At 41.0% G+C, this 23,661-nt stretch overlaps 1 protein-coding gene across 1 annotated transcript; it reads right to left on the bottom strand.

The window, feature by feature from the left end:
- Window positions 1–1,047: 1,047 nt before the first annotated feature.
- Window positions 1,048–23,397, bottom strand: LOC139456558 (uncharacterized). The gene is made up of 23 exons (XM_071238341.1): window positions 23,286–23,397; window positions 21,134–21,210; window positions 20,374–20,489; window positions 19,816–19,905; window positions 18,584–18,724; window positions 17,038–17,150; window positions 16,756–16,856; window positions 15,029–15,117; window positions 14,460–14,575; window positions 13,062–13,186; window positions 11,914–12,006; window positions 10,787–10,959; window positions 10,541–10,636; window positions 10,020–10,148; window positions 9,742–9,885; window positions 8,562–8,640; window positions 7,413–7,525; window positions 6,075–6,231; window positions 5,049–5,186; window positions 3,538–3,723; window positions 2,776–2,991; window positions 1,966–2,079; window positions 1,048–1,199 (listed from the first exon to the last, which is right to left on the bottom strand). Exons 1-23 carry the CDS (start codon window positions 23,387–23,389, stop codon window positions 1,078–1,080), a joined length of 2,832 nt encoding a protein of 943 aa, XP_071094442.1. The 5' UTR covers window positions 23,390–23,397; the 3' UTR covers window positions 1,048–1,077.
- Window positions 23,398–23,661: the final 264 nt, after the last annotated feature.

Genomic DNA, 23,661 nt, shown 5'->3' with positions numbered 1-23,661 from the left:
TGGCAAAGAATTCTTTGTCAGCGTGTGAAAAGTCACCTGATTTCTGATTAATATTTACTCCTAAAAAACAACGATGACGTGATAATGGCACGCCAGCAGTGCTGGAAAACTGGCTGGTTTACATAACGATTCAGACTGGATCGAATACAAAATAGGGCCAGGGTGTACCGACTTTGAATTTGCCATTAACGTATTGCCAACAACTGCAGACAGAAGGTCGACCGATTTGACAGAGCAGCGTGACCACGTTTGCGGAAAACTTCCACACTCATAGATATAAATTGGTCTATGTCAACTTAACGACTCAATAATATCTGAAGAAAATTCTACAACCTCATTTTCCCATTATGAACCATGCTAATGTCATATTTCAAGACTACAGTGGTTTTACGCCGTTTTTAGCAATATTCCAGCAATATCACGTCGGGGGACACCAGAAATGGGCTTCACACATTGTACCCATGTGGGGAATCGAACCCGGGTCTTCGGCGTGACGAGCGAACGCTTTAACCACAAGGCTACCCGACCGCCCCTACAAGACTACAATGCCAGACCGCACACAATACGTTTACATACGCATTCCTGCGGGAACCACCGTGTACTGATCCACCGTGACGCTCCTTATCGCAGAATTTGAACCCAATAGAACACGACATTCACTGCAGGAGCTTGTACAGGTATTACATGCAGGGTTGGTTGACATTTGTCAACGTGTGATCCATAATCTCATTTCGCCCATGAGCAGAATGTAGCAGGCAGTACTTGACAGGCGGGTGAACCCTGAGATGTTAAGTTCACATGATCTCTACCTTTGATATTGTAGTGTAATCTCTTTATATTGGAAACGTCTGCAATAGTTCAACATTCACCAGGTGCTCAGTTGTGCAGTAAGTGTGTTTCTTCCCACACCAATTATCGGGTTATGATTTTCTGTTCGGAGGAATTTATAAGTCTAGTTGTCAAAGCTTTTTATTTCTAAATAACTTATGTATGATAAACAACAAATAACTAGTCTTGACAGTAAAACTATAACACAATAATGTTCACATATGTCTTTAATTTCGATGATACATGTTCTTAGGGAGCAGTCTTAGAAATTGCTCTTGGTTTGTAGAAGGCTATGACGGGGAGGTCTCGATGGGACCCACAGTGTTGCCAAAAGTGGTCAGCTCGGGCCAGGCACTCGCTGGAGTCATTATCTGGAATAATTGAAAACGTCATTCTCCAAATTAAATTTTTAACCAAATAAAAAGGTTTTGAAGAGTGATTTGGTTTTGTTTGTTGTTTAACGCCGCACTCAGCAAAATTCCAGCTATATGACGGCGGTCTGTAAATAATCGAGTCTGGACCAGACAATCCAGTGATTGATATCATGATCAACGATCCACGCAATTGGGATCGATGACATGCATCAACCAAATCACCGAGCCTGACCACCCGATCCCGTTAGTCGCCTTTTACGACAAGCATAGTCACCTTTTACGCCTATTAGCTCCAAATAGTAAATACGTCTAAAATATTTTACATTTTGTAACTACATGGTGTTTTATTGCGTATTGGTATCGGTGGTTATCAGCGTTCGTGTGGCTACATTCTCAGTTCTTTTGATAGTGCTTATCGTTATCTGAGAATATTTGGACATGCACTTCAATGTAAAAGAGCTTTGAAAGTCCGCTCGTAGAACGTTGTGTGCTCGGTACGTTAAGTATATTTATGTTGTGGTATGTCATATGATGTTTTTACGATGTTGTATAAATCGCTGGTTGAACCAGTTTTGTTTAATGGTTTCAGTATATTGGGCGTGCTTAATTTTAAAGAAGTTGAAGTTGTGCAGAATAAGACCGCTAGAATGTTTCTTGATTTATGTAAATATGCACCTGTTCTTGCAAGTGCAAGGGATATGGGATGGTGTTCAGCTTCGGTAACGCCGACACATTAACAAACAATTTACTACTACTGTATTACCTGTATCTAGGTTGGTGGCTCCCCAGGCGTCGTAGAAGAAGCCAGTCAGTTTGTTGTCAGAGGGACAGGACTTTATTTTGATCCAACACCCGCCTCCAGCATGTCTGGTAGCACCTTTGAGTAAAATGATTAATGTACTGTAAATATAGTTTTTTTTCAAAATTATTACATTACGTTTCAATAGCTGTCATCGATCAATATAAGTTTGATACATTACGTCATAGCTGTCATAGAGTAAACTAAAGGTTTTTACATAACGATACCATAAATGTCATAAGTAAATATTAGGATGGTACACAACTATTTCATAGTTGTCATAAAGCATAAAAAATGAGGTTATTTCATTACGATACGATAACCGTCAAACAGTCAATATTAGGTTGTTACATAACGATGTCATAGCTGTCACACTGGTACATACTAGTTGTCATAAAGCATAAAATAAAGTTATAACATTACGATTTCTAAGCTGTCATACAATAACATGCACCCATTGCCCTGATGGGTAATATGTTTGTGGAAATACCAGCAGTTCTACGGTTGACCAGTAGCTGTACCCATAAATAGAAGACGACGAATTACGTTGTATTGAGCTGCGTCCCTTAACCTTGTCGGGATCCTCTGATCGTGGATTCGAATCACAGGTTCGCCTCAGTATACTTACCAATCGTCATACTTACCAATCGTCATAGGTTTCTCTGTTTCTCTGTTCATTGTCCTGTCGACCATCCTTCCCACAATAATATGATCCGTCGTTCCACGCGGTGCCAAACTCACTCAATCACTTACGCGATGTTTTCACAGACGTACCTGTTGGGCCATAGATGCTTGTGTAGGGATGAGCAGGATCGGACCCACACCATATCCATTGGCCATCAGCTCTCGCCAAACACTTCTCCTCGTCTGTGAGTCCCCCGTGGGTCTCCCCGTAGACATCTACCTCCAGCCTGCCGGGATGGGAACCGCCATGGTTTGGACACCCGTAGTCGGCGAAGTAGCAGTGCTTCCCAGCAATGGTCATAGCGCCTGACACACATTAATCATGTTCACATCAGACACATATTTTGAAGTCTCCACAAACAAATAACAAAAAAAATCTAAGTTATATTGACTAAGCCATATGATATTATTTTGTGATCTATGGGGCTTCTGGGGTAGATCTAAGTCGTCTAAGGCGCCGCGATTCATTATGCAGTGTTGCGTCCCTTTGGCACGCCAGAAACCTATGATTGTGGGTTCGAATCCCGGTTCGCCCCGATTATGTTTCTAAGTTTGTCAGCACCATTACCGTGCTCGTGGGTTTCACCGAAGTGGTAAACGTCTGAGACCTGCATCACTTCGGGCTTTCCTCCCACACAAAGCTGATACGCCGTGATATAACTGGAATACTGTTAAAAATGGCGTTAAACCAAACTCCCTCACTTACTCACTCTGGGGCCGGGGAGACGTGTATTTGGTGACGAAATGAGACACCAGAGGTCTAATGTTTAATATTTAGAGCATGCCTGCAGATACTGTTATTAGCTCCCTGATGGGCATACAACATATTCTGCCACAGTGATAACAGCCTACCTGTTGGTCCGAAGACTGCAGTGACATTTTCCATATCGGGGGAGCCACAGTACTGCCACTCCTTTGCTGCCCGCTGCAGACAGATCTCCTCCTTCACCCCAGCCTGCTCATGCTGCTCCCCCCATACGTCCCTCTGTGTGCCACTGACGGGGTGGGACGGGCACCCGGAGATGATCAACCAACAACCTGAATAGATGGAACACTTTGACTGAAAATCATACCTGTTGTGTGTGTGTGTGTGTGTGTGTGTGTGTGTGTGTGTGTGTGTGTGTGTGTGTGTGTGTGTTTGTGTGTGTTTGTGTGTGTCACCAAAATTCACACACATACCACTTAACTGTACAACCGTCTGTTTTTGTATTCGCGTTTTACTGGTGGGTGTGAAGGGCACGCCAACACCCATTGACACACGATTAGAATTACTAGATATAGTCTGGAAGTTGATTTAAGGTACCGACGTTTACTACAATATCTGAAAAACTATTGGACCTACTTCAGTCAAAGTTCGTTAATTGGATCTCGAAAACTGTGACAGGGAGCATTGTCCATAACCACCAAGGATTTATCAGGCAGTGCTAGGAGGAGCTGCTCCTCAACATACGCAGTGAAAACGTGACTATTCATCTCGGTATGGTAGTCTCTGTCATCTGTAGATCTGGATCTGAACAATAGATCACACCCAGGGATGAAACCTTTGTGGGAGCCTGAATGGAGGACAATCAGGCGCTCCCCTTTACTAGGGGGGATCTTGCGCTGTGGCTCTCTGGTATCTGGGTGAGACCATTGGTAAGCCGCTGTGTGGCAGGCGTTAACCCAGGTTTCGTCCAAATAGACAGGCTCATAGACTTCTTCTCGTTTCTTTTTAATAGTGCGCATTATTATATCTAATGCCAACACCGTATTCGTGCGTGCGTGATTCCCGTGCAACCTTTTGAGTTGAGTTGATTGGTTCAACTGTGTCATATGGCCCTGTGATGCAGGGGTAGCATTATGCAGATGGCTGTTACAATGAATGCTCGTTCCACCCGTGACCAGGAGGTCTGGTTGTTGAAGAAATATAGTGATAGCCAGATAGACAAAAGATTTATTCATGCACCGATTGTCTTTAAATGGTATATCCAGTTATGTATGGCTGTTTAATAATCTCATACCAACTTTGACTGGAGTAGGTCCAATAGTTTTTCAGATATTGTAGTAAACGTCGGTACCTTAATTTACCTTCCAGACTATACACTTGCACTGAATTGGACGGGAATACACGTTTACATACACGGTAGGTAAAAAACATCCTCACCATTAATCGTAACAGGTACATCTGGTAACACACATTCAGTATGACCAACATCAGTGTACTAGAATTAGAAGAAGTGTTCCTAATCAGTGGGAATATGTTTCATTGCTATACTTTCTTTTACATTTTATCATATGGAATACGGATGTGTTTTTGTGATTAAGATGCATCAATTTAGATGTTGAGATTGTCACCAAACAGTTATATTGGTCCAAAGAAATACCTTGTTTTGGAATGCTCGGGTAGAGTGTGTTTGGGCCAGAACCATCTGAGATGTATGGCGTCTGTGGTGTCTTCGTTGCTGGGGCGATGGTGCCTGCACATGCAGCAGTTTGGGCTGGAGATTTGTGAGTTGGTCTGGCTGGAAAGAATGAGTGGGCGAATGTTGTTTAATGCCACAATTGTTATGAAAATTCCAGACGTTCCTCGGTGGCCTGTAAATATTCGAGTCTGGACCAGACACGCCAGTGACTGAAACAATGATTAACCATGTACGCCATCGGTGTACGATGACAAGCAATTGGCCAAGTCTCACAGTCAGAGCACCGGATCTATTTTAAACGAAACTCTTGCAACAGTCATAAATTACAAGAGACACGTTTTACCTCTGAATTCTGAACTGTGCAAAAGGGCCGTGGAACATAACCCAGGCTTGAATTAATTTATGGTTCATCTACGTATGGAAATATTTCGCTTCATTGCATAAATAAAATATTAAATGCTTGCTATACATTTTTACAATTCATACAACAATACTCTTTGTGAATATCGGGGGCACGGGTGGCCCGTCTAAAGGACCGCGATTCGCCAGAGACCTATGATTGTAGGTTCGAATCCCGGTCCTCCCTGATTATGTTTCTAGCTTTGTCAGCACCATACCCGTGCTCGTGGGTTCCACCGAAGTGGTAAACGTCTGAGACCTGCATCACTTGGGGCTTTCCTCCCACATTAACCTGACACGCCGCGATATAACTGGAATACTGTGAAAATGGGGCGTTAAATCTCACTCACTTTGTGAATAGATTCGTGAATGAAATAACGTGACATAATACTACGGAGAGGCGTTATCTCTATTATATCCTCACTTGAAATGCACATTTCTACTGAGGCCTATATTCACTACGGGGCAAATCCGTTACATGGTGACTTTCATCATCCTCTGACCCCTGGAGTAAAGCGAAATCCGATACAGTGCAAATTACATGTGACAAATAATACCATAAGATTCAATGGTATAAAAGAAACTAACGCTGGTTCAAGTAGCTTGGTCCTGTGAAGTAACGTGGTCCCACATGGTTTACATCGGGAGGCTGGGGAAAATTGATGGCGTTGGCCCACTCTTGCGCCCGACACCTGACCCGGAAATCAGCATCATCACGTGACCAGAAGTCAGTTGGTGAAATAGACTGTGAAGTAAAATAGAATTATCATTTCCTGGTTGATATATTACTGTTATTATACTCAAAAAGACACGTCACCTAAAGCATGACAAGTTTTATGTATTAGGATTCACAGAGAACATAAATAACTACTCGAACATTTAATGTGGTATGAATGCAGGGACAGGTGACAGTTGAAGGTAAAAAAATCAGAAAACGTAAATTCGTGTGATTTCTGTGAGTTCCAATGCAAGCTAAACATCTTTGTCACACGAAATCAACCAAACGCTGGAGACCTGTTGGCTGTCATGTTCGATCCGAACAAATGAGTCACCAAGCGCCCGATGATCTTCTGACGCTCTTGGTGGACTTTCAAGACGTTGATCTATTTCATCACACACATGTGATACAGGAGAAAGATCTGGAGGTCGACCAAGCCAGATATTGGTAGACAATACGTGCCATATGTGGTCTGGTGTTGTCGTGTTGAAAAGTCAAACCCCTGGAACTGAGGAATGGGATGACAACCGGAAAACAGACCCATGAAGATTCCGAGGTAGAATAGGTCTTCAGCAACCCATACTTGCCGTAAAAGGCGACTATGCTTGTTGTAAAAGGCGACTATCGGGATCGGGTGGTCAGGCTCGCTGACTTGGTTGATGCATGTCATCTATCCCAATTGCGTGGATCTATGCTCATGCTGTCAGTCACTGGATAGTCTGGTCTAGACTCGATTATTTACAGACCGTCGTCATATAGCTGGAATATTGCTGAGTGAGGAACAACAACCAACCGGAAAACAGGTTCATCGCGATTCCACTGAGCGTTCAGGTTTTACACAGTCAAACAGTCCTCTGTGGTGCTGTTATCTCACCCCATACAATAATGTTATCTCCGCCAAACCGATTTTCTTCAATTACAGTATTGACGAAAACGGAACTAGTCTGTGAGCATTACATTTATCCACTGCTTTGCAACCTCTCATAAAAATACCCGCAAAAATGTGAAAAATAGGCGTCACACTAACTGTTTCTGAGAATACATACGGATTGACAGAATACGAGCAAGAACAGAATTAAACGTTTTCTCTCTCAAATGTACGTGCATTATATTATGAATACACAATGCCATTTAGAAAGTGGTCAAACGTAACAAATGTTATATTTGGGATAACACTTTCTTAGTAAAGTACAGATGCATTATATTACCTTATGGTTATTCCTCACGTAGAAGTACTCTGGTTTGTCTATACCAGCTTGGCTGTAATATATGCTGGGGATGCCATGAGTGTTGAAAAATATATTATTTGAGATTTCGTTGCCTGAAAAATAATTGTGAATGCAATGATATGTATCGTCTTTAATGGTTTAAAACACTAAGGTATATTGATACATAATAGTGTTTCAAGGTATATAATATTGTGAGTGTATTAGTTCATTAGGATACCCACTGACTGCCTGAAAACTAATAAGTATGACTTGAGAGTTGTGTTCATATGTTCTCCTGTGATGGATAATTGATCTGAAATAATATTTAGCCTGTAAACAGCAATATATTAGTGATGTCGGGGGACCTCATTACTGTTACATTTACAGTCCTTATGTGTGAACAAAACACATAATTTAGTTATGTGTCTTTATGAATATGAATCGGAATGTCTGCTTGGATTTAGCCTAGAGGTCAAGTTTTTGATCAGGGTTACATCTGATGCCTCATTAAAACTTTCAAAACGTTTTATGGTTGACATGTGGTGGTCACTTGACGAAACAGTGACAAACCTTATGTTCGATGCAATTCCCCATTTGGCGTGTACCATATGTTCCCATGTGAACAGTTGACTTGCCTTTGCAAGTGTTTGTGTTGTTTGGGATGGTGCCACCGGTGGGGATGGATATGCTCACCCTTCCGCGAACACTCGGCATCATCACGATTTGACAGTTATTCATAAGGACATGCTCATGGAACAGTCTGAATCGTGAAATCGACTCTTTCTTGTAGATACGAAAATGGCTTTTTGCTTTTATTATGAATAAAAGAGGTAAAACAATTTCCATAATATAAGAAATCTCTAATGAAAGTAGCAACCCTGGTACGGATGCTACCACATCAGCATTTGTGCTTAGCATCTCTATCAAATAGTGATGATGCCAGGTGTTCGCGCAAAAGTAGGAATATCCTACCCCACTGGTGGCACCCATCATAAAAACACATTCAAGGGCAAGTAAAATGTTTATCAATAAGGTATCAGGTTATCAACTCCATTGTGCACCCTTTATGTTATCAATAATACAATTACCAGATAATATTTGAAGAAACGCTTATTTTAATGGATCATTTATGCACACACTCTGATATACCTCTTGGTTCCCCAGGGTTGGTCATGTTTGCCAATTTAGGGTATCTGCTGGTCCACAGGGGGTTAGTGTACGGCATAGCCTGGGATGAAATATTTTACATTGTTAGATAAAACAAGGGAAGAGTATGCTACATATATAGTAATACCATGTTAATCCAACTCCCGGTGAAACACACATACATGTAGGGAATGGAAACACCACCATGTATCCTTAGTCGTACACAAGTAACGATGTAAATACGTTATAACATAGGTGTGTGCATAATGCCGATTTAAGGGTTTATCTATTTCCATCGGCCCTGGAAAGGAAGGACGAAACAAAGGACAATCATTACATTCAAACAATATGACACACACCCGCGTCGTAGTGACCTCAATTTATCATCCACAACAGGCTTCCACAGGAGATATTGCTTGGGGGAGATCAAGCGATATCTACTAGGAGATGTCGTCACGATATGGCAGAAATATTGCCGATGTGACGTAAAGCATAAACTCAAGGAGATATAATTGCCAACGTCATTGGTTACGATGATGTCACAAACGAACGACATCACCAATCCTTCTGCTTCTGTGGATATTAAATCGTACTTTTTACACTGAAGACACTGGTTATTATTGTTTTCAAACTAAAAAACTTGGAAGAGTGATTTGGATGATAAATAGAATCTCAACCTCGTCGATAGACGCTTCAAAAATTGTATCGACTCGTGTAACTATTTTTAACATCATAAGACATTCGGGTGTTTGGTGTAAACGCTTCAAAGGTAAAGTTTTTTTATCAAAATTGTGTGGATAGAGCTTGTTCCCGGATGAAAGTTATTTTTTCCATTTTTATGTTTGTTGTCCTCTTTATGTTGAACACAAATAACGTTGTTGCAAAGCTTGTCAATATTATTTTTGTCGATAAATTAACATATTTGACCTCCACAAAATAAATTTTAAACGTGTCTATCATTTAAAATAGATCAGAAACCAAAACATTGAATATAAGGACATGTTTCTATAAATAGGTGAATCCGTTAGGTAACGTTAATCCTGCTGTATCTTGATTTGCCTGCTCAATTTGGATATGTAACAATTTCTAATCCAGAATACGCACAGACAAACTGGTTCTGAAGATACAAAATAATGCATGTGACGTAATTGAGAACTACCACACTTGAAGAACTCCAATTTACCTTGAGATGCTGCATCAGTTCTGCTTCGTTGGAATGGTGTAGTCCTCTGCCATCAACCTGTATGGCGTCGGCAGTGGCATTGTAGAAGACGTTGTAACGGATGAGGTTGTCACGGCCACCGCCGATGTTGGCGTGTACCTCGTTCTATGGAAGTTAACGTAAATTGATATAATTATCACATACAACTTATGGTAAGGATCAGGGTAAATACATTTCTTATCAGCGTACAAAATCTCTGACTGTTCTAATAATGCCGTCACTGTATCCACAGGACTTACATCGTAGAAGACGTTGTGTTCAATGTTGACGGTGGAGTACTCGTCGTCCAGCATAATGCCTCGGACTTGGGCTCCGGGGAGGTATCTCAGTGTGTGGTGGATGTGGTTGTAGCGGATGACGTTGCCTCGCTGATAGGTCAATGAAAAGGAGGAGTTCAGATGCGCTGTGCAGTTTCAGTATACCCTTTGTGACTTTTTCAGTGAATAAAGCTTTGTTGTCAATGTTCAGACATTTAATCGGATCTGGGTATCGCTACCACTATCACAATAGGGTTCAGATAATACCTCTATGAATTAAAGGGCATTATCTTCCATGTGTTATGCCCAGATCTTATTAAAATTAAATGTAGGTTTACATGGCTCCTGAAACCGTTCAGGCCATATCGATCAAGACTTGGTTTATAGCCAAGCCCATGTGACAGATCGATTCCAGGTCATCAATTTGATGAGCCCACAGACCATGGTGCAAGGAACAATAGATGTTATCGGATTCGACTTCTGAAAAAGGATATCACACATACCATGGTCCAGTCTCTCCCGGCGTGTATTGCTCCACAGTCGCTGGAGTTGGCACACAGATGATGCACGTGGTTGTATTCTATCAAGTGATCATTGCCCTTCAAACGAAAATAATGCAACAAAACGGAATGTATTGGATGACTCAACCCTCAACATGCTGAATCGAGTTTGCAAAGACAACGCACCCGGCAAATAAAAGTTGATATCCTTTTGTGCACAACTATCTAAACCGAGGAAATTTGTTTTACCGCCCATTTGATACCAGTGTACTGGCCGTCGTGGATGTGGTTGTAGCGCATGGCTATTCCCACACCCACTGGGCTGATGGCGTTGTAACCGACGGCCCCCACACGTGCGTACTGCCAGATGTGGTTGTCTTCTATCAGGTTACCAGATGTCGACAGGGTCTTCCGATCACCACCTGTTTCAAATAATATTACACATGATTTACGGCCGCTTTCAACAATAGTTTATAACGGTTATATCCTGTGAACAGAGGATTAAATGGGTTTCGCGTTCACGATTGTTGCGCTTTGATAACCATGTGCATGGGCTTTTTTTATCCCTAAATGTGGAACGCCAGGCAGAGTAACAACAAGTACCATTTTAGACTATTTTTGAATGATGCGGTTTGTGTATCGAACCACCGACCTTCCGATCTTCAGTCAGACACTCTTTCTACTAAATATAAACCACCGAGGCTGCCCCGTTATGTTGTGGTGTGTAAGGTTAATGCGATGGGAATATAAAGGGTAGTGATATTGGCCAGATGATCAGCAGATCAACATACGTGTACATTATATGGTGTTGCTGAAAAAAGATGTTCTCGTCAAATGATAGGCCTTTCCGTCTCTTAACCTGTCTCTCCTTCACCAACTTCAGAATCACAATGAGTTCCTCCATAAACCGGAGGCACGGGTGGCCCAGTCGTCTAAGGCGCCGCGATTCGCTGTGCATAGTTGCGTCCTTGGGCATGCCAGAAACCTATGAATGTGGGTTCGAATCCCGTTATCACCCGATTATGTTTCTAGATTTGTCAGCACTATACCCGTGCTCGTGGGTTTCACCGAAGTGGTAAACGTCTGATACCTGCATCACTTCGGCCTTTACTCCCACATTAAGCTGATACACCGTGATATAACTGGTATATTGTTATAAGCGTCGTGAAACCACTCACTCACTCACTCCTCCATACACCAACAAGAGCATGTGGTGTATTTGCATGCATATAGTGCATTAGAAACAATTACTTCTAGATTATTTAGTTCAATGAAATACGAAGAACACAATAAATTTATCAATCCATTTTTTTTGTGCGGTAAAGTTTCGAAATAAAACAAAAACGTGGCAGCACAGACAGGAGCGTTCCACTTACCTGTGATTGCAATTCCTCCACAGGTGTGATGTATCTCACACCTGGACACAGTCACAGACCGACAGTCACCAGAACAATGGATTCCGTAAGCACCTGAAACACAGTTCGTTTTTCGACGTACTAATGGTTCATGACTTAACTGCCAAAGTTGACATTCTAGTCTACTGGTGTATTTCCAGAAAGCCATGGAATCGCTTACCACGGTGTCAATGGTCGTTTGGACATTACTTTAATATCTCATCATTGAAGATACCCGGGGAAGAATAGGTCTTCAGCAAACCAAGCTAACCGTACATGGTGACTGTGCTTGCCGTAAGAGGCGACTGATGGGATCAGGTGGTCAGGCTCGCTGACGGGCTTGATGTATGTCATGGTATCCCAATGGCGTGCGCCGTTGCTCATGATGTCAATCACTGGATTGTTTGGTCCAAACTAGTTTATTTACAGACCGCCGTCATATAGCTGGAATTTTGCTGAGTGCGGCGTTCAACAACAAACAAACAACATCACTGAAGATGGAATCGTTGGCAGCATGAATACTGTGCACATTTTCCTTATCCAGCGTTCTTGGTCTGGCAAGTACCATAAGTAGATATAAACTCACGGGCAAAAAAAAGTATACACCCATGTTTGATGGTGGCTAAAATGTAATAAAGAAGAAATGGTTTATTCGAAGGTGATATATTTGATACGGGTATCATACTTGTGTTTCGGACCTTGAGTTTTCAGCCTAATAACGTTTCATATTTTTGGGTCAAATCCAGTTTTTAAGTGTTAAACTTTCATTTGCTCGGCAGTAAATAAGAAACAGTATCCCCAAGCTGGGGGCACGGGTGTCCCAGTCGTCTAAGGCGCCGCGATTCGCTGTGCAGAGTTGCGTCCCTCGGGCACGCCAGAAACCTATGATTGTGGGTTCGAATCACGGTTCGCCCCGATTATGTTTCTAGGTTTGTCAGCACCATAGTTTACCGTGCTCCTGGGTTTCACCGAAGTGGTAATAGTCTGATACCTGCATCACTTCGGGCTTTCCTCCCACACAAAGCTGACACAACGTGATATAACTGGAATATTGTTAAAAAGCGGCGTTAAACCCAACTGGCTCACTCACTCACCCACTCACTCAAGCTGTAAATGTGGACAGGGTCTACCTGTATTTTTTATCTCCATATTGATGAAGTGAATATTGTGTCCATGGTTCAGATCAAATCCATACCGCCTACAGGCCTCCAGGGTAAAGCCTTGGAATCGAAGATTGTTCACCTCAAAATCTGTTCTGTAACACATCACACGCATGTACATGCGAAGTAAATCAAAGTAAACATATTTACACAGGAGCACGGAACAATATGTATTCACAAGCCTCTTCGGTAATACTGTCATGCTACTTTATTGAATGTTCAAAAACTACCCGACAAAATAATGATGATTAATTTTTCTCAAACAAATTGATAATGTAATGGGGTGAGTGAGTGAGTGTGGTTTTACGCCCATTTTAGCAATATTCCAGCAATATCATGGCGGAGGACACCAGAAATAGGCTTCACACATTGTACCCATATGGGCAATCGAACGTGACGAGCGAACGCTTTAACCACTAGGCTGCCGACCGCCCCTGATAATGAATGGCAAGTGAGTATACTGAAAGTGATTGCCGAGTCACAGGTGAAAAAAATCAACCGAACACGTGTTATATGACGGTGCCGTGCTAGCACGCGATCATGGTAAAACATGTTTTCATCGTAAAGCATGAAATGCCCGTGCAGAAATGGTGTATAAATGCTATAATGTGGTAGCCTAGAAACACACTTGATGAAAGCAGACCAATGAAATGCCCAGACTGATAACGGAACAGGGAGAGCGAGCCATCCTTATTGTCAAGATTGAGGCACAACAGGTCTAAATTGCAAGGGTTAGGTATACGCCATTGACGGTAGTCGGGCTTATGCAACGCTACAGACGCACAGGGAGGACATAGGACAGGCCGAGAACAGGCCGGCCTCCGTCACAACGAGACCGCTAGATACGGATCATTCACTTGCGAAAGAGATTCGTTACAGCGACGTCGACGGCGGCAACAGCGTTGAGACATCGCATGAGTAAACGTACAGTATTATGTAGACAAGGTACTGGAGGAATCAGAGTTTATCGTACCTTCTGAGGAAAGCCATTGACCGAACAACATCGGCTCCTAAGACTACTACATGGACAGGCGAGGCAAGTTTGACGATGGCAAGCTAGACAATTGGCGTCGAGTGCTGTTTTCCGACAAGGATCGTTACATGTTTCGAAATGACGCAGAGAACAATTTCTTTTGTCGGGAAAAAATCTATCATATAATTATATACTTTCTAATGAAACAAAATATCCTGGATATCATATCCATTCACCCTGGCTGCCAGCTGTTTCATAACTTAAACTCTTAAACTTGGCCAGGAATAAGAACTGTTGGCATGCCGTTCTATTCTTAAATTATTATTAGCAAACAGGTTGCTTCACACGACAAAGGTTTCCAAAGACGTAACACAATAAGTAGAACACTGATTCACTTCACACAGTCTGTGACCATAGAGGCGTAGATGACATCAGAGTCGGACAGGGTGCCGTGCGGTGTGTTGGGCCACACATACAGGATGCCAGTAGACCGGTCCAGGTAGAATTCTCCCTGAAGCAGACATCACAAGGAACTGTTTTGTTGTTCAACTGAGCACCCTATTTGTCATTTCTGACACAGTTCAACATAAATTTAAATTAAACGAGACAAATATAATTTCCAGAATGATAAGAAATATCTACTACAAGCAGAGTCCTTTCAAATTTGTACGATGTCACCAGCAGGTGTCTATGAATAACAATCAAATAGTTACACACGTAAAGGTGAGCGTATCATACCGACACAAACACATGCACAGGCAGGCCAATTGATCACCTAAAAACACAGTAATATGTGGTACAAGTAAATAATAGTAAATTGCCTCGGACATCCTATTTGATACTGATGTGTCGGATTTGGAAATACCCTCCATATGTGTACCATTAACCGTACACATGTGCATACCAGGTACCAACACCACAATCAATGGCTGGACACTATCGTTGTATTAATTTTCAGTCTCACCGGCTGATCCAGTTCCGACAACATGTTGAAGACCCGAAAGTATCCGCCCTGGTTGGTGTTTCCTTGAAGGTGAGCATCATTGTAATGACCTGAAATAGTGCAACTCTGCTGAATCAGAATCTTACAGGCAACATCGATTGCGATATAGTTGCCAATTACATTAAGTATTGTTTTATTGAATAATCTAGTTGTTCCTTAATTTATTTATTTTTGACGTCAGATGCGTTATTGTGTAATGTTATTATTACATCAATAGCCAAGATATATGAAGACTCTTAAATTAATTTCAATAGAACAGCTAGTGTGATCTAAGTCTGTCGATATGTGTGGGTAAAATGATATATTAACTATAGCACATATATATGTACTGATATGTTTGTTTAACGCCACACTCAGCAATTTTCCAGTTATATGACAGCAGTCTGAAAATAATCTGGACCGAACAATCCAGTGATTGACACCATTACCATCGATCTACGCAATCGGTATATGATGACATGCGTGAACTTATTCAAGTAGCCATACCAACCTATCCCGTTAGTGGTCTCTTTCGACTTGCATGGGCTGCTGAAGACCAATTCTAACCCATTATTTTAGGACCATACGATTAACGTCAATAAAGACGTTTCACATTGTCTCATGACTGTTTAATCTCGTCACCGGAAACACCATAGCTTTAAGAATGTTTACCGATCTTCACGTTGGTATATAAATTTATCATATAATGGGTAGGTTTCTCGGCAGGATAAAGCCAACGGATAAAAACGATAGAGATGCAAATATCAAAGGTCAAGTAGGGACTACTTTCAGTGTTTATAAACAAACATGGCGTCGCACTTGTCATTCGGCGATCGAGTCAGAATTAACCATCGTGAATCCGGTTAACTACAGGTATAATTGATACAATTATTAAAAACCAAGTCTTATATACTGAAAGTCATTGTCGAACTGCGACGTAACTAAGGCATTTTATAAGTTTGGACAACTTTGGAGATATAAATTTCGAAACAATTTTGCGAAGGCACTAGGCCTAGCCAAGCGGGATCAGTAGCCATATCTGTGCTTGTAGGCCTCTGCGGCTTGAAACCTTTTCCACGAATAAAAATAGTTGGGTTTAGGCGAAATATGTATGAATTGTTACCTTGTTTCGTTTTGGCGCTGTGTATACTTCTTAACGTTATGACAGACCAGGCCGACTGTGAACAATCACTGGCCGTGATGTCTCATAGACTAGGGTAAGAGTAGCTTCCCTTTGACAAAGGGCAGTTACTCTAGCGGACAGACCGATGAATTGTCGCGAAAGGCAAGTAAAAACAATTGTTGTTTTGCGTATATGGTGCTTCGCCACTGTATAAGAAACAGATTTCAGTTTGAACTATATTGGCTACTGTCACTGTCCGACTGACACACCTACCCTGTGACGTAATAAATATTAATGCGCGCATTCCAGGAAAACACGCAATGTTTAGGTAATGTTTGTGAGTGAGGGGAAGCGATTTTCAAGCACAGAATTGAAGAATGACATTATATGATAAAGAGGTTATCACGCTTGTGTGTTTAGGGATGGTAAATATCCTGTATTAGGAATAAACACTATGTATTTAGGTCTCCAAGGCTCACTAAATACAATGTTTATTCCTAATGCAGGATATTTACCATCCCCAAACACACTCGCGTGATAACCTCTATGTATTTTCACAGACAATTCCATAATTATATAACCGTACCAAGTCTTAGGCCATATCGATTTTTGGTCGCCAAGGTGATTTGATGTTTGTGTGGATCAATTTTCGCTATTTTGACAGCGTCATCAGCCCAGCTCCAATACCTGACAAGTGAAATGATGAAATTTAATTGCGCCTATGCATAGTGTAACGGTATATGATTACAATATTTTGGATTGATAATTGTTTAACTTATTTGCTCCCTCTGATACACATTTAGCAGTATGTGACAGAAATTCTTGGAAGTTTGAGATACTAGTATATACACAAAACGAAAAGCCCTACCAGTATCCAATGGCCCAAGGTTCCTTCTCATGTATCCACCGCGCATCCTCACTGGAGCTGTGTGTGAAGGTTGTGGTGTATCTACTGCTTACAGCAGACACGTCTATGTACCCCTAAACAGTCATCGTGACACATATTGTTTATTTGGCACGCGTTGTTCAATAGGAAAATCATAGTCACATTGAAATTTGAGAGAATGCCCCTTCTCGGATTTTGGTTCGATCCAAAACGAAAAGCATATATAATATTAACGGACAAAGTAACTTTGCTCATATAAAGTTAGATAAAAATAAATGTATTCTTATATAACTCGATCTTAAGGTCGTGATTCACAATTTGCACATATATGTTAATACATGGCGAATTATTTGGATGTTTTCGTGTTTGTTGGTAGCATGATACTCATACATGTGGTTTGTGAATGTGAACAGCATACACTAATTGTTTAGCTGTCAGGTGCACATAAAAACACGTGTGTTTAACGGTCAGCAATGACACAACTTGGTGGAAATCAACGTCAGGCACGCCTAGCTTGGTGTAGATAGCATCTGTGGTTCTGATGACAGGACTGGGACAGTATACTGTTTACAGAATCCAGGTTTCATTTAGACATCTCTGGTGGTCGTGCGATGGTCTACATATGTCCAATAGAACGTTTTAGCGAGGCTGGTGTTACTCTACGTCGTCTTCTTGGGGGGTGGAAGTGCAATTGTGTGGGGTGACATCGCAACTCAAGGGCGAATACAACTCATCATTCTTTATGGCAATTTGAATGGCGAACGCTACCGGGGCGACATCGTTCAATATCATGTCCCCTTTTGTGCAAATGCATGGAAGTAACATCACGTTGCAACAGGTTAATTCCAGTCTATATGTTGCACGTGTTGTAACAATGCTGTACTGTCAGGATCAATGTTTGTCCAGACCTCTGACCCATAGAACATGCCTGAGATAAGAAGGAACGACGCCTAGGTCAGGACCAGAAACAACCGGTATCGTTAGCCCATTTGGGTCAATCTTTGGTTAACATTTGGCACAATATCTGTTTTCAATGCTGTTTTCAATCATTTTGGTGTCTTCAAAGCACCGCCGCTGCCTCGTCTGTATCAACGCAAACCCCCGAAATTAACATTGTTAATTAAGTTTTTAAACCACACCTCTTTAAGGCCTCCTGTCACAATGTATGGTTTTCACCAATGAATCTGTTATGGTAAATCATTGATCAGGCCAAATTCTAAATATTATGTTGTTATTCTCAATAACATAACATGTTACATTATAACACCACATTTCATGAAGCACAGTTACCTTTTTCCGCTTGTATAGGATAAAAAAAGAAATTCCTGATGTGAAAACAACGCATTCTTCTTTAAGATAAGTATTACTTTCAGTCTCAATTAACAGGAAGAATTCCTCGGATAAGCTTGACTCATGTTTTTATCTGACCACACACAAAATTGTTTGTTCGATGAATTGACGAACAACTCGACATGAAATACGTATAAACTGATGGTGATCTTTCGAACTAAAAGGAACTAAGGCCTACTTCATTAGGGTATCTGGCCAAACGTGTTGGGTTCCCGTTGATAAACAGCTCCAGCCATGAAATCTTGGTCGTGTAGAAACCAAAGCGCGTGATTTTGCCATAGTCAGATATTCCAGCGCCCGAGAGATGGACTTGGAGAACCTAGGAATGAAGTATATATGCTGTCAGTTGTCTTGCTTGTGCTCTCGTGTCATAAACCAACTTCAATTGTATTCCACGGCGTGTCAGCTTAATGTGGGAGGAAATCCCGAAGTGTGGCAGGTCTCAGACGTTTACCACTTCGGTGAAACCCACGAGCACGGTTTTGGTGCTGACAAACCTAGAAACATAATCAGGGCGAACCGGGATTCGAACCCACAATCACAGGTTTCTGGTGTGCCCAAGGGACGCAACTCTGCACAGCGAATCGCGGCGCCTTAAACGACTGGGCCACCCGTGCCCCCTACATATATAAGTCATTTGAGGATAGTTTCTGGAAAACAACAACAGTACATTATTACACTTTTTTCATTGGCCTTCAGAAGTTGGTATGATGAACAAGAGATATAGTTCTATGGATTGTAATAAAGAAGTTGTATATCCATAGGATTATGTCCCTTGTTCAAGCATACATTGAATACAATGACATTTATTGATAAATTATTGTGAAATAATTTTTTGCATATATTCATGAATTATAGTTTCATACTTTGGTAATATGAAAAATACCTATAAAGAGGGGCAACATATTTGTATGTCAAGTGTCGCGATCTCGCATTCTCGCGTTTTTTTCAATATTTATATATATTTGTGTCTTTGTAGTCTGATTTGGGAAGTAGAGATTGCAAAAATGCGATATTTTTTCATCATGTCCAAATACCGCATCTCGTCGACTTTTGACAAAAAGTGCTGTGTAAAAAAAAAATGAGAACGCGAGATCGCGACAAAGCGATATTTCGGTAAAAAAACCTCGCACTTTTGGCATTTTTAGCTGGTTTCCAAAGGTCGAGATCGCGAGAATGCAAGGTCGCGAGAATGTCCTTTACAGTATTCCATAGCAATAAGACAAAATCCGTAAAATCCTGAAATCATCTCGTTATTGATATAAGTCAAATTGTCAGAAACATCAACTTATCACTTACATACCCATTAAATACATGTTCTTTTTCTACGATCTTATTAATGAAAAGGCGACATCGGTTTAATGAATAGATGTGACGTGTTGTTGTAGAATGTTTGTTTGATCAAAATACCTTGCCTCGAGCGTTCTGTGGCAGCATCTGAAGGACGGAGTTGTCCGTGACCGTGTGGAACAATGACGCTGGGATCCGCTTGCCGCCCGTCTTCAGGAACATGTAGAAAAAAATGAAAAGGTTATCTCACCCACAGAGTAAAATGACTGCATTGACATATGCGTCTTGACATTAGTTGTATCATTGAACCATTGTATTTAATGCTGTCATCAAAATGTAACGTCTTTGTAACGTTATCATCTCTATCACCATAGTATTAGGGGGCACGGGTGGCCCGCGATTCGCTGTGCAGCGTTTCGTCCCTTGGGCACGCCAGAAACATATGATTGTGGGTTCGAATCCCGGTTCGCCCCGATTATGTTTCTAGGTTTGTCAGCACCATACCCGTGCTCGTGGGTTTCACCGAAGTGGTAAACGTCTGAGACCTGAATCACTCACGGCTTTTCTCCCACATTAAGCTGACACGTCGTGATATAACTGGAATGATGTTAAAAGCGGCGTTAACCCCAACTCACTCACTCACTATTACCATATTACTGTTCATTATCCAAAACTCACCACGTGCACCTCCTCGTCATTGTAGGCCCTGAATGTGACCGGGACCGGGTATTTGTGTGTGAAGTGGAGAGTGGATGGCAGATCATAGTAGCCCTTCATCAGCTCAACATAGATAGCTGAAGTCATAGTGAAATTATAGGCGTGACAGGAGTAACATTAAATACAATAACATTACAGTTCATTTTGAGGAGATCTATTTAATGAAGTTGTAAGTAAACGAAATCACTTCGTTAAAATTCGTCGCTTTCAATCTTTCAGAGGCTATCAGAAGGTTAAAATTGGTTAATTTGGTTATATATCGACGTATTTATATTTTTCATCGAGCTCAAATTTTATGAACATACGAAAAAGTCGATTTATCTGAAATACAACCCTAGTGGCAGATTTTTAAGCCAAGGGAGGTAATATATATTTACACTGTTTTAAGTGGGTGAAAGTATGAAGATTTACTGACAAATGGAGGCCATATCTCGGATATGGTTTACAAAGAAACAAAATGAAATATTGTTTTGAGTAAATAAGCCCTATTAGCCCATTGTTTGAATAAAAACAAGATCAGCAGTAGATCAGTCTGGCAAAGAACAGACCAGTCCACAACATTTGTCATATGATCCCAAAATACATGCATATTTATTCATATTCACTTTGTCATTGTTAATATAACCAAATATTCTTTCCCAAGGTAATAAAAACACATGTTTGACAGTATACATGAAATGATTCTCCTATATCTTATGTTTCAATAAGAGTTCCTACTTACTGTTGCCTCTTATACCAGACTCATCTATTTTCGACTTTGCCTTGTCCAAGGTCTTCAGAGGGTGTCTCACGTCAAGTCTATTTAAAAAGCACATTATTGTCTTAATGTATTATGTAATGCGGACACATGTATTGGGCATATATGATGACATTACCCACATCACATCTTATCTCATAGTTCTTTGCTAAACTAACAGGTTGTACACCATTGCATAACGTACGAGATTCATACTAATGACATTCGGCAACTGCAATATGACAGAAGATATATGCAGGTTAATCGATGATCTGATATCGATCACTAACCATCAACTAGCCAATTCCCTTCAACTGGTTTACCCATCTGAACTAGAAATAATGGAGATGAGTGAGACCGCATCATCTGTTTCATTTATAGATACATGCATAAAGATTCAGAGTCACAGAACACTCTATAAGACTGTATGCTGAGAGGAATGACTTCAACTTTCCAATTGTCAACTTTTCCTTTATGTGGAGCAATATTCCACCAGCTCCAGCCCTAGATGTCTACTTTTCACAGATTTGAAGTTCAGGCGAAGATGCTTTTCTTCCAAGACTTCAAAGAACGTCATCGGGCGCTTGCTCAAAAGTTGTTTGGTCAATGTTACAACATCCAAGGCCCCAGTAAAGCCTATGAATCGTTTAATTGAAAAACGTTCCAAATTTGACAAAACAGTGACAAAAATGATGTTCGATGCAATGCCCTAATTTCACTTGTACCATATGTCCCCGTGTATTTTAAGGTGAACAATTGACTTGCATTTGCGCGTGTTTGTGACGGGTGCCACCGGTGGCTAGGAAACTCTCACCTTTTCGCGAACACCTGGTGTCATCACTATTTGATAGTGATTCATAAACACATGCTCGTGATACAGTCGGAATCGTACAATCGGCTTTTACAGAGATTTCTTATAACAATGGAAAGGAAGAGTTATTGCAGAGCCCTACTAACAATACTGATATGGAACGAAAGGTACATTCTCTTGGACATGTCTCCATGATGCAAGCGTTCATCATTTTCCGATCCATGTGTCAGTAAAAATAACTTTATAGTCAGGTTGACAGAATTTCAACTGTAAAGTGTTCACAATGCAATTTTTTGTTAAGATTCAGTGCACAAATGAACACACGAATGCCATTTAGAAAGTGTTCAAATGTTACAACTGTTATATTTGTGATAACACGTTCTTAGTAAAGTATAAATTCTTGTACGTTTTGGGGGGTTGATTGTAAGTGGTCAAATGTAACAAATTTTATAAATTGTTTGTTCTTAGCTTTCGGCCATGGGATCCGTGCCAATTTACACTTGTCAGAGGGGTACACAAAGTACGTGATCTTGACTACTAGTTGTTAGACTTTTTTTTGTGGAAGCCTCGGTGGCTGAGTGGTTAAGATCGCTGTCTTTGTGTGCTGGCAGTGTCGGTTCGAATCCCGGATGGGTCTCAACCTCCAAAAAGTACATCTGTACTTTATTAAGAAAGTGTTATCCCAACTATAACATTTAGTACACAGATGGTAACGATTCACTGACTTGCGTTAAAAGTAGAAAACTGACATTAACGCCAGTATCCAAGATTACTAAAATACACATTCTCACATGGCATTCTGATATTACGATTTCCACGAAGGCATTTTCCAGTAGGTAACACCTGTATCACCTGTACAAGCATATTTGATGAAAATATCAAGCTTGATAAAAAAAATAGCATATACCGACCCGTGTGTAGAGTCTCACATAGTAATGTGTTTTCAACCAACCATATCATACACAAGGGAGACGACTTCAACTGTTCCAATAGTTAAATCTTCCTTAATGTCAAGCAATATTCCAGCAGCTCCAGCCCTTAGTGTCTACATTTCACAACCTTTGAGGTACAGTCAAGCACGTTCTTTCTACGATTTCTCGGACTCTTGCTCAAAGTTTGTTTGGTCTCAGTAAAGCTCCAAAAAGTTTAATGGTATACATATAAAGATTGATAAAAACAAAAAGCAAATACCGACCCGTGTGTAGATTCTCATATGACAATGGGTTTTCTTTCTACCATGTCATACACAAGAGGGATCATCATGACTTCAAATTTCGATTGGTTGATGTGTTTCCAAATACCATGTTACACACATTATGCACCTACCCTGAGTTTAAATCCGAGCCACCAGGACTGACGTACACATGGACAGTCTTGGCTCCAACAAGCCCGAGGACTGCACATGGAAACAGCAAACGGTAGAACAACATGGCACCACAAGATCAGATTTTCAACTGATTCAGCTCTTATCTTCAGCTGTTTAAGGATTGTGGGAATTGTCACCTGCCTCATCTAGTTCTTGGTCAAGCCACATCGAACTGTTTCCCTACATAAACCTGAAATATGTGTCTGTTGTTATCCTGGCTAGAATGTACATGAACGGTCAGCGATGGGAGATATGTTGTAACGCAAACACCTGCCATTACTATAATAGTGATTCATAAACGCATGCCTATGATATAGTCGGAATCGTACAATGGAC

Source organism: Haliotis cracherodii, unplaced genomic scaffold, assembly GCF_022045235.1.
Source record: "Haliotis cracherodii isolate W230 unplaced genomic scaffold, xgHalCrac1.p SCAF_11, whole genome shotgun sequence".
Lineage (NCBI taxonomy): Eukaryota > Metazoa > Mollusca > Gastropoda > Lepetellida > Haliotidae > Haliotis > Haliotis cracherodii.
This window is presented reverse-complemented; position numbering and strand designations above follow the sequence as displayed.